Raw genomic sequence first — 17933 nt, 5'->3', positions numbered from 1 at the left:
CTCATAAGAAATTAGTATGGGCAGCTCCTTCTGGACCTAACAAAGTATAGCAGACTGACGTTTGCCTGTTATCAGCCAAGGGTCAAGCGGATTCTAGAAGGCCTTATTGCCTGTAGGGTTCTAACTGGTTGTGATGGAAAAAGGTTGGAGGAAATGCTGGTGGTGGGAACTTGGGGGAGTGATGTGGTCAGTCCTGCTGACATAGAAGTGGGCAAGGAAGGGATTTGGTCACTGGGATTGCACAGAATGGGGCAGCTGAGATTGTGTGTGTGTGTGTGTGTATGTGTGTGTGTATGTAGGGGAGGACTGGCTAGGAAAGCAAGCAGAGTCTCTCGGCTTCTTCTGCCAACTCTATCTCAGCGCTGATCGAGACCCCACCAGCCAAGCATTTGTGGGACCCACACACTTTGTTCTGGAGCTTTCTAGTAGCCAGGATTAGACCCCTGTGCTTCATGCTTTTGCCACCAGGTGAACCGGTGCAACTTGCAACTGAAGTTTCCACTGCCCACTGCTCTCCTGTGGCATCCACATCCTGAATAGGCAGGAGGGTGCAGCTCACCTGGTGCACAGGGAGGAGGAGGAACGTCCCCTCTGAGACACTACAGGTCAGCAGACCACCTTCTTCCCAGACCAGCTGGGGAGGGCAGGGAGGCGGGGTCTGGAGGAGCTGCGGGAATCATCTAGAGCTTTCCAACCAAAGGGATAAAGTAAGCAGGAATGTCCTTGCAAATTCTGCCCTGGCTGTACCTGGTCTTTAAAACACAGCAGCACCTTTGAGAAGTGGCTGGGAGATTGAACGCCTGCCTGTACTTTTCTCCAGCTAAGCATGCATAGAAAGTAGTTTCAAATATTCCTCTTTAAAAAACACAAACTTTCATTTTCCAGGCACACTTCACCAGTGGATTTCTTTAACCAAGGACACAGAATTTATACATTCTGCAAAAAACAGTTGAATCCATTTTTTTTTTTAAGTTTCAATGCCATTAGAAAAGAAAATGTGAACACAAAGCAAAACACGGGGAGAAAGAGTCCCTCATTCCAGAAATCTATTGATGTCATGTCCCCTGAAGGACAATCTTTCTCACTTAAGAGAGAGAAGCCGGATGAAAGAAGGCCATCTTCACATGACAGTGAGCTGGCTTGTACAACTGATCAAAGACGGACATAGAAATGCAAAGCAACATGAATTTCCATTGAAAATCCCCCAAAAAGCACAGGGAACGATTCCAAACTATGAAACTGAAGAAACACTCATCAAGAGATCATCTGTTCCCACTGAGCACCCTTTTGAGCTTGAGGAGGAGGGAGCCACCCTGGGCCCTATACCCTACTCGCCCTCTCCTCTCTTCCTTCTGTCCACACCACCCAAGACTTCCTCCACTCCCTCTGGGAGGGATGGAATCGTAGTCCATGGCAGTATCCAGGATTAGAACCATTGCACTTAAGTAAAAGCTTAATTCATTTAATAAAGTACCTCTTGCTATATAAACCAGATGGAGACTGTGGTGCTAGTTTGTATTTTTTTTTTTAATGGAAGGGTGTTGGGGTGGCAGTTTTTATCCTCAACGACCTCAGATATGCTAACTCAGCTTAAGCAAAGTATACTTGGTGGAACCCTAGCTCTGTGGGGTGATCTGCAAAATAAAGTATCCTGGTCATGTACGTTCAGGAAATGCTACAGACTCAAGGATTAGTTTTGGGGATTCACCATGCACAGCACACATTCAAGGCTCTGAAAAGTCCTACAGAAAGGAAACTGACTTAACTTTGTTTCTTAAGGATATTTGACCACAAAACCCTTAGTTTGCATCACACCAACCTGATGCCTCCTGGAACCTGTGTTCTGTAGAGTACGTATTAGAAAATGTTGGACAACCTGTTTCGTTATCAGAAGTCCCATTTCTGAGGACAGTGTTCCCTGCCTGGAAATAAGGTCCAGATTCTCAATTCCAGGGACAGCCAAGGTCTGTCACTCTACCTGGTAAAACACACTGCATAAATCTCCATCCATCAAGGGTATAGTTGCTGTGCCCTTCACAAAGGGGAGAGAGCTCGGAAGAAGGTACACAACGTTTTATAAATAGCTCCAGCTAACTTCTCCGGCCCACATCTCACTCATGTTAAAGAAAATAATTTCCCTGGTGAGATGTTGCAGCTGCTGCCCATTGAGCTTGCTGTGAGCTTTACAATACAATCTTAATAGTTTCTGTGAATAAATTATTCAATTTTTGTTTGTTTAGAATATCCTCACCCCTTCACTATATACTGCATCAAAAACAAAACAAAAGGCAAAACTTACCCACACCCCATCCCACCCTCCCCTATTATTAAAACTATTATTATTATTATATACAGTATCTGCTACCAACTCATTCACTAGCTGTAAGAGGGATGTGGCTCAAACTTCAACCGAGAAGCATCAGCAATGGCTGGAAATGAGAAACGTGTTTAGATGTTAATTAGCAAGGAACAGGAAATGAAGTTTCCAGGCGTCCAGAGGAAATGGGGCATGGATTAACAGCATGGAAGGCTGTCTTTGCTGCTCATGCATGGCAGTTACCAAGGTGCTGATGGTCTTTCAGCCTCTGGAGGATGTGGGAGGGTGTGCATGTGCCTATGTGTACAAATGGTCCACCTCTGACCTTCATGAGGGGCAAAAACCATTGCAAATCCCCAAATGTACGAGTCTCACCTTGGCATTTCACACTTGTATGTGGCAAGCAGTAGAAGACAACACTTCTAAACGGGGATGTGGTGCTAGGCTGGATGGAGATGACAGTAGGAGGCACTTGAGGAGTGTTCCCCTTTCCTCACCCAAGGCAGACATTGCTAATCGCATTGCACTCTTCCACACTGTGCCTGGAGAATCCATTCTGGGGCTTAAAGGCAGACATTACCCATCAATTGGAGCAGGCACATGATAGGAAACATTTTTTTAGTATCTTTTCTGTTGGGCAATGAGCTTGGGATCACTCATGAAGATAAAGTGGCCTGCTCCGAATGTGAGGTTTTCAAATTTGGGCCATAGAAAAATGAAAATGTGTAGGGGTCATGGACCCTCTGGTGTTGCTCATGAATAGTCCAAACCTCATGTCAAGTCCATGAATATCAGGGGTTTGCTAATTGTCGAGCTGGATGCTCTATGTCACGTTAAAGCTTTTTGAGGGCCAAGACTATTGGGTTTGTTCAACACTCTATCTTCAGGGCCTAGTATAGAGTAGATGCTCAATAAATACTTGTCGAATATAAAGCAACAGCCACTTCACCTTCACCACGACTGGCACTGCCAGTGTAAAATTCCTGTTAAAAAAGCCTATTGTATCAGATTGCTATTTCTGGTGAAAAATTGCTACAATCAACTTTCTCCTTGGGTTAAAAAAAAATAACATTTCTTTAGTGCAAGGGACTTTCAGGTCAATTGGAATTGGTTTGGAATGACTCCCTTGCAAAGATGCCTCTAAGTGCAATAGCAACCTAGTTATTTCTAGCAGAAATTCAAGAATGGTGGCATCTGTACACATGACAATGGCTGTTATCACATGACTCCATGAAAGGTTAGTAAGGAGAACATTCATGCCCCCAAATGAGCTGTAGCAAGCAAAGCAGGAAACATAGATTTCTTCTGGAAAGACGTCAGAATTTTGCTGCCACAAAAAGAAATAATGAGACCATGTTTAAATAACTATAAATAATATTAATTAGAATTTATGGAATGCACAATTCATGGAATTCACCAGAACACAAGGAAACCTTTGAGACAGTGTTGCAGTATTCACTTCTACAGACAAGGACGACCCATCCTATTTCCCCTGCAAAGACAGCTGTCCTTCCCTACGAAGGATTTTAAATAATTCTCACTATGCTGCTCGCAGCATCATCCCCAAAGAAATATTAATTTACAAAATAACCCAATATCCATATAATTCTTTTGACAAATAAAAATCTTAAATTAAAAAGCATGATTCTCTCCCTCTCCCCACCCCCTTTATTCCAATTTCAGGTAGCTTGGCACTGAGTAATTGAACATTAAAAAATCGAGTTTGTAGACTTCGTACAGCTGCGTTTGGTGCTCTGAGCTGATGTTCTGGAAGAATTCTGTGGTCATTTCATCAGTAGTTCTCGTAGACTTTGCATAGGTGGGGAACTTCAGGTAGCTGCCCACTCCTGCCAGCTGCAGGACGTAATTAGAATCCTCTTCCAGTGTCTCGTACTTGCCCACGAGGTCATAGTGGATGTGGCAGGGGTGGCAGAGTGAGTAGACGGTTTGCCAGTGTTCGTTGAAAGGCTCCTCCCGCTGGGTGTGTGGGTCGATGAGATAGGCCACAAACTCCTCGAATTTGACATCGTCCCCTTTGCGCAGGGCCTCCTGCGTGGCGTTCTTCCGCTGGCGTTTGATGATCTTGGTGCCGTACCGCTTGTGGAAGGAGATGTTGTACTTCTGGGTGAACTTGTTGCGGTAGGCGGACACCAGCCTCTCGAAGGGCTCCCGGACAAACAGGAACTTCATGTAGCTTTTCAAGCGGTGGTTGATTTCTGGGATGCTGTACTGGTTCAGGGTCTTCAGGTTGGCGGAGACGTGCGCCTCGTTGGCCGGGATCTCCATGGGGTCGCTGTACTTCCCCCGCCCGGTCAGGACCATCATGAGCCGCTTCCAGTTGGTACAGGCCACCTTGGGCACGTAGCAGTAGATGAGCTCGTGGTCCTCATCCACCACCAAGTGCTTCAGGTCGTTGGGGGTCAGCACCCTCCGCTTACGGCTTGTGGCGCTGTTGGCTCGGCACGTGTCTGTCACCTGGTCCCGCCGCATCTGGTGCAGGACAGCAGTGTTTGAGAGCTCCAGCTGCAGAGGGGACACAAGAGGAATAAGAACTCAGTAATTGCCTGAAACATTTCCACTTGGCTACAAGTAGATCATAAATCCACCCATTCAAATACGTATCTAAGCTGGGTGCAGTGGCTCATGCCTTTAATCCCAGCACTCTGGGAAGCTGAGGCAGGAGGATTGCTTGAGGCCACAAGTTCAAGACCAGCCCAGGCAACATAGTGAAACCCCCATCTCTAAAAACATTAAAAAATTAGGTAGGCATGGTGGTGTACACCTGACATCCCAACGACTTGGGAGGCTGAAGCAGGAAAATCTCACTTAAGCCCCAGAGTTCAAGGTTACATTGAGGTATGACTGTGCCACTGTGCTCTAGCTTGGGTGACAGAGCAAGACCCTGTCTCTAAACACACACACACACACACACACACACACACACACACACACACACCCCCCACACTGATCCAGACCTCATGATGTATAAAGCACTCTGCTCAGCACTGCTAAGAGACATAAGACATAACCTTTAATCATTCATAGTCTAGGAGGTGCCAGGGCAGAGAGCCGTCAGCCTCAATGGAGGGCAAAGGGAAATGCTTGGGAAGATATGTGTGTTCCTCTGAATTCGAAGAGCAAGTTTCTCCCCAAAGGCCATTCATTCCCAGTCCAAACCAAAGCTCACAGTCCACCTAGAACAGGAAACAGGAGGACACTCTGCCCTGCTCTGCCACCACCTGCATCTCCAGCACCCAGAGACTCAGAGACCTTCACGGAGTGGTGGCACCCTATTGTCGGCTTCCTGCCTTACCTCCACCACCACTCGTGAAAGTTCAGTGTGGTCCTTCTTTTATATAAATGGAATAATATTAATTGTGATGCAAGTGATAGAGAAACTGGGGGCACAGGGCTATGGAATAGTTGCTCCGGAGCCACAGATGAGGTGGTAACCTGGTGGCCTCCTTGCCTCAGGAACCAAGGCCCCATTCATACACTGGTCTTTTGGGGTTCTCCATAGGCCAGTGCCAACCTGCTTTTCCAGCCTGATTCCTACTCCTCACCCCTTCATAACCAAAGGAGGCTCCCGAGAAACCAATGATTCACTTTTTGCCACAAGCATTCCTTAGGCTGGGCACATCTGGGATTCTCCCTTCTCAATCTCTGCTGGTGCAAAGTTGACAATTCTTTTCTTTTCTTTTCTCTTTTCTTTTTTTTTCCCCAGAGTCTCACTCTGTTGCCCAGGTTGGAATGCAGTGGCGCGATCTTAGTTCATTGCAACCTCCGCCTCCAGAGTTCAAGCAATTCTCCTGCCTCAGCCTCCCGAGTAGTTGGGATTACAGGCATGCACCACCATGCCCCGCTAATTTTTATATTTTTAGTGGAGACGGGGTTTCACTATGTTGGCCAGGCTGGTCTTGAACTCCCGACCTCAGGTGATCGGCCAGCTTCAGTCTCCCAAAGCGCTGGGACTGCAGGGGTGAGCCACTGTGCCTGGCCCCAAACTTGACAATTCTTCATGGCCCCACACACTCCCTGCCACACTAGTGGAAGAATCATTCCCTCTACTGAACACCCACAACACTGAGTGTGCTTCATAGCACAACCCTCCTGTCTACTTCATTCTTGGTTTTCTCAACTCCCGTGGCCACTTGCTTCACAGGAACTCAGAGCCCCAGAGTCACTGCCTCCTCCAGGCCAGACTGTGGGTGACTTTGAGCCCTGAGAATGCAGCCATATCCATGAAATCCTCCAATCACCTGGACAGCCAAGTCAGTAGAGCTTAGGACTTGAGTGCAACCCAATTATCTGCCCCTGCTCCTCCAACTTTGAACCTCAGTCTGCACAATTTATATTAAAAGGTACATAGGGCCATTGGGATGGGCCTAAATTAGGGCCACTGATGAGTTTGCTGGGGACCTGAGGGGCATCATGGTAGCCACCAGGGAGAAGCCATTGCACCCTGCATTAAGTTCCACGTCCATCTCCTCTCATGGTCCCCAGGACAAAGGATGGTGATGGTCACCATGACAACAGCAGACAGTGTGACTAAGGAGTTACTCTGTAGGAGGCACCTTCACAGGTGATTTAAATACACTATGTTTAATCTTCCCAGAAATACGCTGAACTACAACATGCCATCGCCACTAAAAATTTTTATACTCAAGGGAGGAAGCAAACCAAGACAGAGTACTAACGCTTTGCAAGGTCTGTGTGTGAAGAGTATGGTGATTCTCTCACTGCTTTAACCTCACAAATAACTGGTGGAAATCTGGAAAGAGTTGTTAGTATCCCCTGATGTGCATTCCCCTTTGAAATCTGACATCGACACCTATTTCTCCAGCTCTTTGAATGGGGGCTGGCTGTGACTTGCTCTGATGAGTAGAATGTGGTAGAAGCAATGATGAACATGTTCTGAAGCCTATTAGGAAGGTCTGCAGTTCCTAGCCTTCACGCTGTTGGAACACTGCCCTGAGACAGTCATGCTATGGAAAGACGTGTCCAGCCTCCTGGAGGATGAAGACTAGGGCACTGCAGACCAGTACCAACTGCCAGCCACCCACTGACCAAAGTGGTGTGAATGATCCCAGGAGAGACCAGCAGACCTGCTTAATTACCTACCCACAGAGCTGTGGCAGATGACATATCAGTGCTGTGTTAAGTCACTAAGTTTTGGGGCGATTTGTTGCCCAGCAATAAATAACTGAAACAGGAGAGCTGAAAAACAGGAGAGCTAAGGGTCCCAGTCAGGATATGATGCTGAGACCCTCAGCCAGATTCCAGAGAAGCAAGGCCACCATATATATTTTTGGTTTCCACTTGGTAAAACCAGGTTAGCCTGGAGTTTCCCAAATTGGAAATAACTGGCAAATTACTGACCTCTGGTTATTCACAGACCAAATAGCACCACTCAACAAATTTACCCCGACTATAAAGAGCAGAGCAATAATCTATTTGTGCAAAGAGCCCTGGGTTACTGAACCACGGATCCAGTTTCCATGTTATTATGACCCAAATATGGGGCCTGGACCTTTCTTGGCCTTTGTTTCCTTGCCTGTGCCATGGAGATGCTCACTCCCATGCCTTGTTAGGCTGGTGTGAGGACTATAAGGTGTGTATTCCATGGCTTGAACACAGTAGATACACAATCAGAAGTATTTCTTCCTTTCCTCCCTCTCTAGGCTGCCCCTGCCTTGCCTGCAGAAAGAGGCAGTTAGATTAACTGACCGCTGGGGTTGTGGCCACCTTTAATGCTGGGTAGAGCCCACTTTCTTCCAGGGTAGCCAACTGGTGGCCATGCACTCTTTTCTGGGTCCCATAGAGAATCTTCCAGAATGTTCTTCCTTAGTGCCTGGACTCTTGTATTGTTTTGTCTTGCTGAGATTTTGCCACAAAGGCTCAATGCCCAGTGGTCATGGGTCCTCCATCAATCCAAATCTCCAGTTATGCTATTTTTTAGTTCTCCAAGTATAAGTGACCCTAGGCATATGCCAAGAAATATCAAAAGCAAGCTGCAGAATTTCCTAATTTTCTCTCCTGCACAATATATATCAGGATGATGATGACACCTAACACTGACTGGGTGAGTGCTCATTGTGAGCCAGGTAACGCTCTTCATGCTTCACACTGACTAACTTCTTCAATGCAATCAGTCATAACGGAGATTATCAGGATCTCCATTTTATAGCTGAGGATCCTTCAGATGCACCAACACATGAATGATAATATGGAAAACGATTTGTGGAGCACTCCTTGTTCATTACCTTGAGGAGAGTCTCCCCATATTTGTAAAGCTATGGTGGTCTCAGCATTGCATTCTGTCAATGAGGAAACGGGCTGAGACAGACAAAGTGACTGCCCAAGGTAAGTCCTTCTAAGAGAAGCAGAACTGTGACGCGAGCCAGGGGGTGTGACTCAGATCTATGCTTGTCACACCGTTCTGGCATGAAGTCTCTGCCTTACCAAATAGAGATACCACAGAGCCAGAACTCTGTCTTTCCACAGTGGTACACCCCCTTGCTTGCAAGAGTGCCAGCCCCACAGGAGATGCTCCATAAGTGTTTGTTGAGTGAATGAATGAATGGCTTAATAATCTCTGTAGGGATACTTGATCTGTAAGCAGGAAAACCCCTCTGTAGTTAAAGAAATTTCTGGGCCAGGCGCGGTGGCTCATGCCTGTAATCCCAGCACTTTGGGAGGCCACAGTGGGCAGATCACTTGAGGTCAGGAGTTTGAGACCACCTGGCCAACATGGCGAAACCCCGTCTCTACTAAAAATACAAAAATTAGCCAGGCGTGGTAGCGGGTGCCTGTGATCCCAGCTACTCGGGAGGCTGAGGCAGGAGAACTGCTTGAACCTACTTTTCCTGCCTGATTCCTACTCCTCACCCCTTCATAACCGAAGGGGAGGTCCCTTCAGTTAAGGAGACGGAGGTTGCAGTGAGCTGTGATCGCGGCACTGCACTCCAGCCTGGGCAACAGAGTGAGACTCTGTCTCAAAAATAAATAAATAAATAAATACATTAATTAATTAACTTCCCAATTGTTCATCGATATCATAAAGTTCTTTCATAGAGCTGTACTGGGACAAATAATGTGCCTCCCAAATTCATGTCCACCCAGAACCTCGGAAAGTGATTTGATATGCAAATAGGGTTTTTGCAGATGCAATTAGTTAAGATGAGATTATACTGGATTAGGGTATAATCCAATGGGTGGTGTCCCTATAAGAAGAGAAAGTAGAGATACAGAGACACACAGGGAGAATGCCACATGTCTCCACATGGCATTTGTCTCCATGTGGCATTGACACATCCACGAGAACGATGTGTCTCCAAGCCAAGAAATGCCAAAGACTGCCGGCTGCCACCAGAAGCTGGGAAGAGGCAAGGAAGGATCCATTCCTCCGGAGCCTTCAGAGGGCATGCCCTGCCAACAGCTTGATTTCAGACTTCTGCCTTCCAGGACTGTGACAGAATCCATTTCTTTAGTTTTAAGCCACTCAGTTTGTGGTAATTTGTTACGATGGCCTCAGGAACCTAACAGGGGAGGTCAATCATTCGAGTGATAACTTTGAGCAAGTTGGTACTAAATTATAAGTTTAAAGAGAAGATAACATCATATAAGAGACTATTTTACATAGAAGAATAAGGACAACGTATTAGGGCACTTGCAGAGTGAGGATAAGATTTGAAATAAGAAGATCTGGGCTTGATCTTGGGCAAGAGCCTTAACCTTCTGAGTCTCAGTTCCTTTATTTGCAAAATGGGGATCGTACCACCTACCCCGCGGGGGTGGTGACTACAGCAAATAAGGTACATTTCAGCATTCAGTAAATAAGATCAACTCTAGTACAGGATTTGGACAAGGTATGGCACAAAATAGGTGGTTAATATGTAGGCATTCTTTTATCAAAGAAGAAAAAAGAAATCTGAAAAAGAACTCCTGGCTAGAAATCTCAAAGACAAATTTCACCAGCTCTGTAATTTTGCTGCAGGTCAGCCCTAGGTCATTGGATTTAATTAATATTTATTTTGAATAGGAAAACTCTGACCTTTGCAATTCATGACTTCTTAGCTGATGTATTCATCACCCTAAGAGAAGCATTCATGGGCCTCTTGGGCTGTTGAACAATGCCATTAAACAAAACAAAACCTGTGCTAAAGGAAATGAAAGGACTAGAAAGGAAACGGGGTCCATCAATTTGCCATTTGCATCACTAAGGACAATTTTGAAGGCAATAAGTTACTAAGATGAGCAGAGAAATAAGGGGATCTCCCCCTCGCCCCCTCCCAAGCTCTTTTCAGTTGGAGACAATTTTCTGGCCACCTGAATCCCCAGGGCGGTAACATGCCAGTTAATACTGCATTCAGGACCACAAAGGCAGGAAAAATGGAAATGACACCAGCATATCATTTTACATTCAGTTGCAGAGGTGGAAAATAACTTAGTGGGGCTCTAAAACCTGGTATTTGAGGTTTCTTTCCCCTCCATTTCCTTCTTCTCCACAGCAGTTTAAGGGGCAAAGGGTGTACCTGCCACGACGAGGCACACACAGTTTCCCCTCAGGAAGACTCTGGGGTAGGGGTCAAGACAATGCTTCTCAAATCCAAGATGGAAATTCACCTGGGTCTCTAGTATTAATGTTTTAAAAAATACATTTTAATTGGTTTTTATAATTTTTCAATTTTAAAATAATTTCAGGTGACAGAGTAAGCCGCTTGTCTCGAAAAATAAAAATATTTTCAGACTAGTAGTGATTCAAGTTATTAAAAATAAAATGGTACTAAAATGTGCACAAGCCAGGCATGGTGGCTCACACCTGTAATCCCAACATTTAGGGAGGCCGAGGCGAGTGGATCAACTGAGGTCAGGAGTTCGAGACCAGCCTGGCCAACATGGCAAAACCCCGACTCTACTAAAAATACAAAAATTAGCTCGGTGTGGTGGTGGACGCCTGTACTCCCAGCTACTGGAGAGGCCGAGGCAGGGGAAAAATCACTTGAACCCGGGAGGCAGAGGTTGCAGTGAACTGAGATTGCACCATTGCACTCTAGCCTGGGTGACAGAGCGAAACTCCGTCTCAAAAAAAAAAAAAAAGGGCAGAAATATAAAACCAGGTGCACAACTACAAGTCCAAAATAAACATAAACATTCAAATGCACAACATTAACATGAGGGATGATGTTGTTTTACTGGAACTAAAGCCCCGCCTGAAACCACACAGACGCTCGCTGACGGCTGTGGGTCAGGGTGTTTGCAGTAGAGCTTCCCTCTTCTCCTGTGCTGCATGAGGACTCGGTTTCCTAACCACTTCCCCCTTCCTAGTTACTAGGAAACTCAGCATGCTGGAATCTCATTTGACCTTTACTTGGTAAAAGCTCATCATGTATGTATTTTCCTTTTCTGCTCATTTCCAATTAGCCCGAGACAATAATGAAGCTACATGGAACCCTCAAGAACATGAATGAACACAGGCACCACGACTTCACATGGCAGAACTCGGTGATCTGGGGCAGACCTGATGATCCAGAAATGGATAATCATTTTTCAAAAGATTATCACCAAAATAAAAAATGCTCCATTAATAAAGTTCTTCTATGGAACTCTAGACCCCTGGGGGTTCTATCTGTGGACTTCTTGAACCTTGGTTTATGAAACCTGGATTAAGAACAGCCCTGGACAGGCCACAGGGAAGAGAGGAATTCTTTACCATCGTGTCAAAATGGGGCAGGAGAGATTTCTGATGACAGCCTGGGGTGTTCCAGAAATGTCCACATTTATTCAGAGGATCGACGGCTTGTTAGAGATTGTGATCAGGAAAACAGCGATTTCTAACGTTAAAAAATGCAGACCTGGTCATGTCACTGCCATGCTCCTCCTGTCTCCAACAGGGCTCAGACGAGCTTTTGTAACTGTCGTAACCCCTCAGCCACTAACATGTTCCCTGAGCACAGTTCCGGAACTACCGATGGGACCGACAGCTCTGGGGACATCAGGAAGACAAGAGAGTGAAGAAGACTCACTCATTAATGAAGAAGAACCTGTTCCCTCATCAGTAAAAGAGAATGCCCAATTTTTCCAACCAAGTTTGATCAGTTTTACAAAGAAAGGACTTGTTGATCTGACAATTATCTGAACTGTGAACTCCATGTCTTTCTTCCTACACTCCCTTTCTCTCCCCTCTTCTTGTTTGCTTTCTCAAAAGGTTTTGAAGAGACCATAACAAAGGACATATGTGCAGTATGAAATAAAAATAGAAAAAAACATATTCTATGAGGGCTGGGATTTAGAATGTCAATTGGTTGTGGGCTCCTAGCAGCAAGGACAAAAGGGGAAATATGGTAAAATCTTCTTGCTCTAGTTATCAGAAAAGAGAAACATTCCAGTTGTTTGGAGAGGAACATGCACAGGATTTCAAGGGACTCAGAAAATTCAGTGCCGGAGGGAGGTTCTTGGATTCAGTTTGCCTGTGTTGGGGTATTTAGAGGGTTGCTTTCTTCAGCTGACTGAATAATGCCACGATTCACTTCCACCTAAGGTCAACAGAAAGCTTCAGTATGTAAGGAACACTCACATACACCATCCCATTTAAGCAACCCGTTGGGACTCTTCCAGAGGCTGCAGAGCCTACTAAAAGAAAGTTTATATTTAGCCGACCAGACCCGACTCCAACCATGCGTCACTCTCTCCTGGGCTGGTTACCCCTGAGTACTAATCGTCCTTCATGCCAGTGGTTCTCAAACGAGCCTGCGTGAACATTCTTACCTGGAGGGCTTGTTAGAACGCAGCTTGCTGGGTTCTCCTCCCAGAATTTCTGACTCAGTAGGTCAGACAGGCCTGAGAACCTACATTTCTAGCAAGCCCCCCCAAGTGTTTGGGCCACCATAATAAAATACCACAGACCAGGTGGCTTAAACAACAGAGATTTATTTTTTCACAGTTCTGGAGGCTGGAACTTAAAGACTAAGGTGCCGGGTGGGGCTGGTGTTCCCTGAGGCTTCTCTCTTTGGCCTGTAGATATGCCTTGCTTGCTGCCTCCTCACGTGGCCATCTCTCCCTGGCTCCCCCCACCACTCCCCCCTACTCCCCCCAGTTTTCCCCCACTTCTCCCTCCACTCCCCCCAACTCCCCCCCACTCCTCCCACTCCCCCCACCATGCACACCCAGGTGTCTCTTCCTCCTAATCTCCCCCCTCCCCTCACGCCCCCACCGGGCATGCACCCCAGGTGTCTCTTCCTCCTAATCTCCCCTCTCCCCCCACGCCCCCACGGGGCATGCACCCCAGGTGTCTCTTCCTCCTAATCTCCCCTCTCTCCCCCACGCCCCCACGGGGCATGTGCTCCAGGTGTCTCTTCCTCTTACAAGGACACCAGTCAGACTGGATCAGGGCCCCACTCAAAAGTCCTCATTTTTCCTCAGTCCCCCACTTAACAGCCCTCTCTCCAAATACAATCACCTTTGGAAGTCCTAGGTGTTGAAAATTCAACATATGAATTTGGGAGGGACACAATTCAATCCACATAACACCAGGAGATGCTGATGCTGCTGGACTGGGAACCAAACTTTGAGAACCACAGTTTTATACTATTTGGAAATGACTGTAATCTAACGTCTTTCACCAATTCACAGCTATACCTAATTACAAAACACAGAACCCAGGTTTGCCATCTGCTGCCGAGAGACTCCTAGATCCACCCCCAGCCCCAGCCTCCAACTCCCTTCATCTCGCTTTGATCTCTCAAAAGTATAAATTAGGTCAGAGGAGGGCTGATTCTAGGAAACCGTGAACATGGCTCCGGGCTCTGGGCTGTGTCCTGCATTCTCGTTTAGATGTCTATTTTTAATTTGGACATTTATAAAAGGCAACCATAATTAGTTTAAGTACCAAATTTAGGGACTGTTTGAAAAAGTCTTTAAAATTTTACTACGTTTCATCTTAAAAGGAAGAGCTGGTTTCCCTTAAATTAAAACATTTCTGCAGCGTTTGCAATTTCCCTCAGACACAGACACCCAAACGGGAGGAAGAGAGGTTGCCCCCTTTGACTGTCTCGGGGTGGGCAGAGTGAGGAGGACATGCAGGGAAATCGACCCAGAGAAATAGGTACATTTGGAAGCACCAAGTGACTGACGGTTTTCTGAATCTGCCTTTAACAACTGTTAGCTTGGGTCTAGCCTCAGTTTCTCCACTTAAAAATCTGCATGCAAAACCCCTTTCAGCATCTCAGTTGCGCTGCCATCATCTGTCTGTTTCAGAACTGGGGGAGGGGGAGGAGTACCCCATGAGCTGATTTGCTCTGATTATATGACATTTCCTTCTGGTAGAGGAATTCCTAAACTCTCATGAAAAGGGCTGGTCATGAGGAATCACTGAAGACACCACATTCACAGCAAAAAAAAGGGTCACATGTTTATACCAGCTACCATATACTGAGCACTTACTATGTACCAGCTACTGTTGATCTTCACATGCTATGAGGTAGGTATCATTAGTATTTTCAACTTGTGGATGAGGAAACTGAGGCACAGGGAGAATAACTGACTTGCTCAAGCTCAGGGAGCTAGGAACTGGGTCTGGGGTTCAAGTCCCGGCAGCCTGTGCTCTGAGACCCCGCATGGTGCAGCCTCCTGGGGTCTGGAGACCCACCTGGGAGTTATCAGCTCCTGGGCGGTCACTAGAGGTGTGGGTCTCAACCCTCGTAGCTCACTGGGATCACAGGAGAGCTTTAAACACGGAGGCCTGAGTCCCACCCCAGAGATCCGTTATATTTAATTGCTCCTGGAAATCTGAGGCTACCCGGGTGAGACCCCACTATTTCAGGAGCTCCAATGCCAGGAGCTATAAGCTAAAGCAAAGACCTGGACCGGAGTATTCACTGGCATATGATCTTGGGCCAGTTTCATCTTCCTGGTCCTCAGGTTTAAGATAGGGGACTTTTCATTCAGTAGAGCCAGGGGTCAAAGGTCTAGAAGGCCACAGGTCTCAGACATCTTTGGGTGCATTTTAGAGGAAGCACTAAGAATTACATAATGCTCAAAAACTCTTAAGTTTAGCAAAGAAAGGAGAAAAATATTGGGCCTTTAAAGAAACGATCTGGTCTGGACCTGCTGCAAAATGTAAAGGGTTTAGGAAAGACGTGATTTCATATTAACTGACATTAACGTTGTCAGGGAAATTGGTTTCTCTGGATTGTAACTTGTCACTAGGGAAGCACCTGTTTGACTGCAAGGAACAACAACCGAATCTCTGCAGAAGCTTTGCCTTCCTTTCCAAGGCAAAAGGAAGAAGGAAAATGCACCGTGGCTGGAAAGCATTTTGAGCCCTGAAGGTGAGGTAGGAGGCTCTGGGTGATGGTGATGGAGGGCCCGGTGTTAGCCTCTGGATCAGCCCCCAGTCAGCCTCAGCTGACACTGGCACAGGTGAGTGATAGTTCTGAGCTCCATTTTAACCTTGGGAGCTTTATAGGCAGAAGAAAATGAACAGAAAGGAAAGCCCAGGATTTGCTGAGCAATGAGAAAGGATTGTTTCACCATAGTAGTTAAAGTTCTTTTGTAGGCAGGATTTATATTGGGTGACCTGGGTTAGAGTCACAAACTCAAAGGCTCTCCAGAGCCATCAGGAAATAGAAATGAATGGACTCGGCACCTAGAATGGGAATGAACCCAATCACAGTCCCCGGGCCACTGAAGGTGGCTGATGCCACGTAGATCTCACTGATACCGTCATTAGGGAATGAGGACCTGGTCTTTCAAGATGTTTCAATTTCTCAAGAGAAGTCAGAATACAAACCCAGAGCCAACATCATACTAAATGGGCAAAAGCTGGAAGCATTCCCCTTGAAAACCAGCACAAGACGGCTGGGTGCGGTGGCTCACGCCTGTAATCCCAGCACTTTGGGAGGCTGAGGTGGGTGGATCACAAGGTCAGGAGATCGAGACCATCCTGGCTAACAGGGTGAAACCCCGTCTCTACTAAAAATAGAAAAATTAGCCGGGTGTGATGGCGGGCGCCTGTAGTCCCAGCTACTCGGGAGAATGGCGTGAACCCAGGAGGCAGAGCTTACAGTAAGCCAAGATTGTGCCACTGCACTCCAGCCTGGGCAACAGAGCCAGACTCTGTCTCAAAAAAAAAAAAAAGAAAAAGAAAAAGAAAAAAGAACAAAAAGAAAACCAGCACAAGACAAGGATGCCTTCTCTCACCACTCCTATTAAACACAGTATTGGAAATTCTGGCCAGGGCAATCAGGCAACAGAAAGAAATAAAGGACATCCGAGTAGGAAGAAAGGAAGTCAAACTCCCCTGTTTGCAGATGAGATGGTCGTACATCTAGAATGCCCTATTGTCTGAGCCCAAAAGCTTCTTAAGCTGATAAACAACTTCAGCAAAGTCTCAGGATACAAAATCAGCGTACAAAAATCACTGGCACTCTCATACACCAACAATAGTCAAGTCAAGAGCCAAATCAGGAACGAACTCCCATTCACAATGGCCACAAAAAGAATAAAATACCTAGAGATAAAGCTAACTAGGGAGGTGAAAGATCTCTACAAGGAAGCTATAAGCTACTGCTCAAAAAAAATCAGAGATGACACAAACAAATGGAAAAACATTCCATGCTCATGGATAGGAAGAATCAATATCATTAAAATGGCCCTACTGCCCAAAGCAATTTATAGATTCAATGCTATTCCTATTAAACTACCACTGACATTTTTCACAGTACTAGACAAAACTATTCTATAAATCATATGGAACCAAAAAAGAGCCCGAATAGCCAAGGGAATCCTAAGCAAAAAGAATAAAGCTGGAGGCATCAGCTACCCTACTTAAAGCTATTGTACAGGGCTATAGTAACCAAAACGGTATGGTACTGGAACAAAAACAGACACATAGGCCAATGGAACAGAACAGAGAACCCAGAAATAGGACCACACACCTACAACTATCTGATACTCAGCAAACCTGACAAAAACAAACAATGAGGAAATGATTCCCTATTCAATAAATGGTGCTGGGGGCCGGGCGTGGTGGCTTATGCCTGTAATCCCAGCACTTTGGGAGGCTGAGGCAGGCGGATCACTTGAGGTCAGGAGTTCGAGAACAGCCTGGCCAACATGGCAAAACCCCATCTCTACTAAAAATACAAAAATTACCCAGGCATGGTGATGGGCACCTGTAATCCTAGCTACTTGGGAGGCTGAGGCAGGAGAATTGCTTGAACCCGGGAAGCGGAGGTTGCAGTGAGCCGAGATCGTGCCATTGTACTCCAGCCTGGGCAAGAGAGCAAGACTCTGTCTCGAAAAGTAAATAAGTAAATAAATGATGCTAGGATAATTGGCTGTTCATATGCAGAAGATTAAAACTGAATCCCTTCCTTATACCATATACATAAATTAACTCAAGATGGATTAAAGACTTATATGTGAAACCCAAAACTATAAAAACCCTAGAAGACGACCTAGGCAATACCATTCATGACATACACACAGGAAAGGATTTCATGATGAAGATACCAAAAGCAATTGCAACAAAAGCAAAAATTGACAAGTGGGATCTAATTTAACTAAAGGGCTTCTGCACAGCAAAAGAAACTATCAACAGAGTAAACAGACAACC

The 17933-nt window shown here is 46.0% G+C and overlaps 1 protein-coding gene across 2 annotated transcripts in view; it reads right to left on the bottom strand.

The window, feature by feature from the left end:
- Positions 1–218: 218 nt before the first annotated feature.
- The window catches only part of CHST11 (carbohydrate sulfotransferase 11), a 310494-nt gene continuing 292779 nt past the window's right edge, over positions 219–17933 (bottom strand). For both annotated transcript variants that reach the window (XM_050748486.1, XM_050748487.1), the window contains exon 3: positions 219–4840. In XM_050748486.1, the coding sequence (XP_050604443.1) occupies positions 3986–4840 (855 nt within the window). In that variant the 3' untranslated portion in view covers positions 219–3985. The remainder of the gene's footprint in view (positions 4841–17933) is intronic.

This window comes from Macaca thibetana, chromosome 11 (assembly GCF_024542745.1).
Source record: "Macaca thibetana thibetana isolate TM-01 chromosome 11, ASM2454274v1, whole genome shotgun sequence".
Classification (NCBI taxonomy): domain Eukaryota; kingdom Metazoa; phylum Chordata; class Mammalia; order Primates; family Cercopithecidae; genus Macaca; species Macaca thibetana.
The sequence above is the reverse complement of the archived record's forward strand: the minus strand, read 5'-3'. Positions and strand labels throughout refer to the sequence as shown.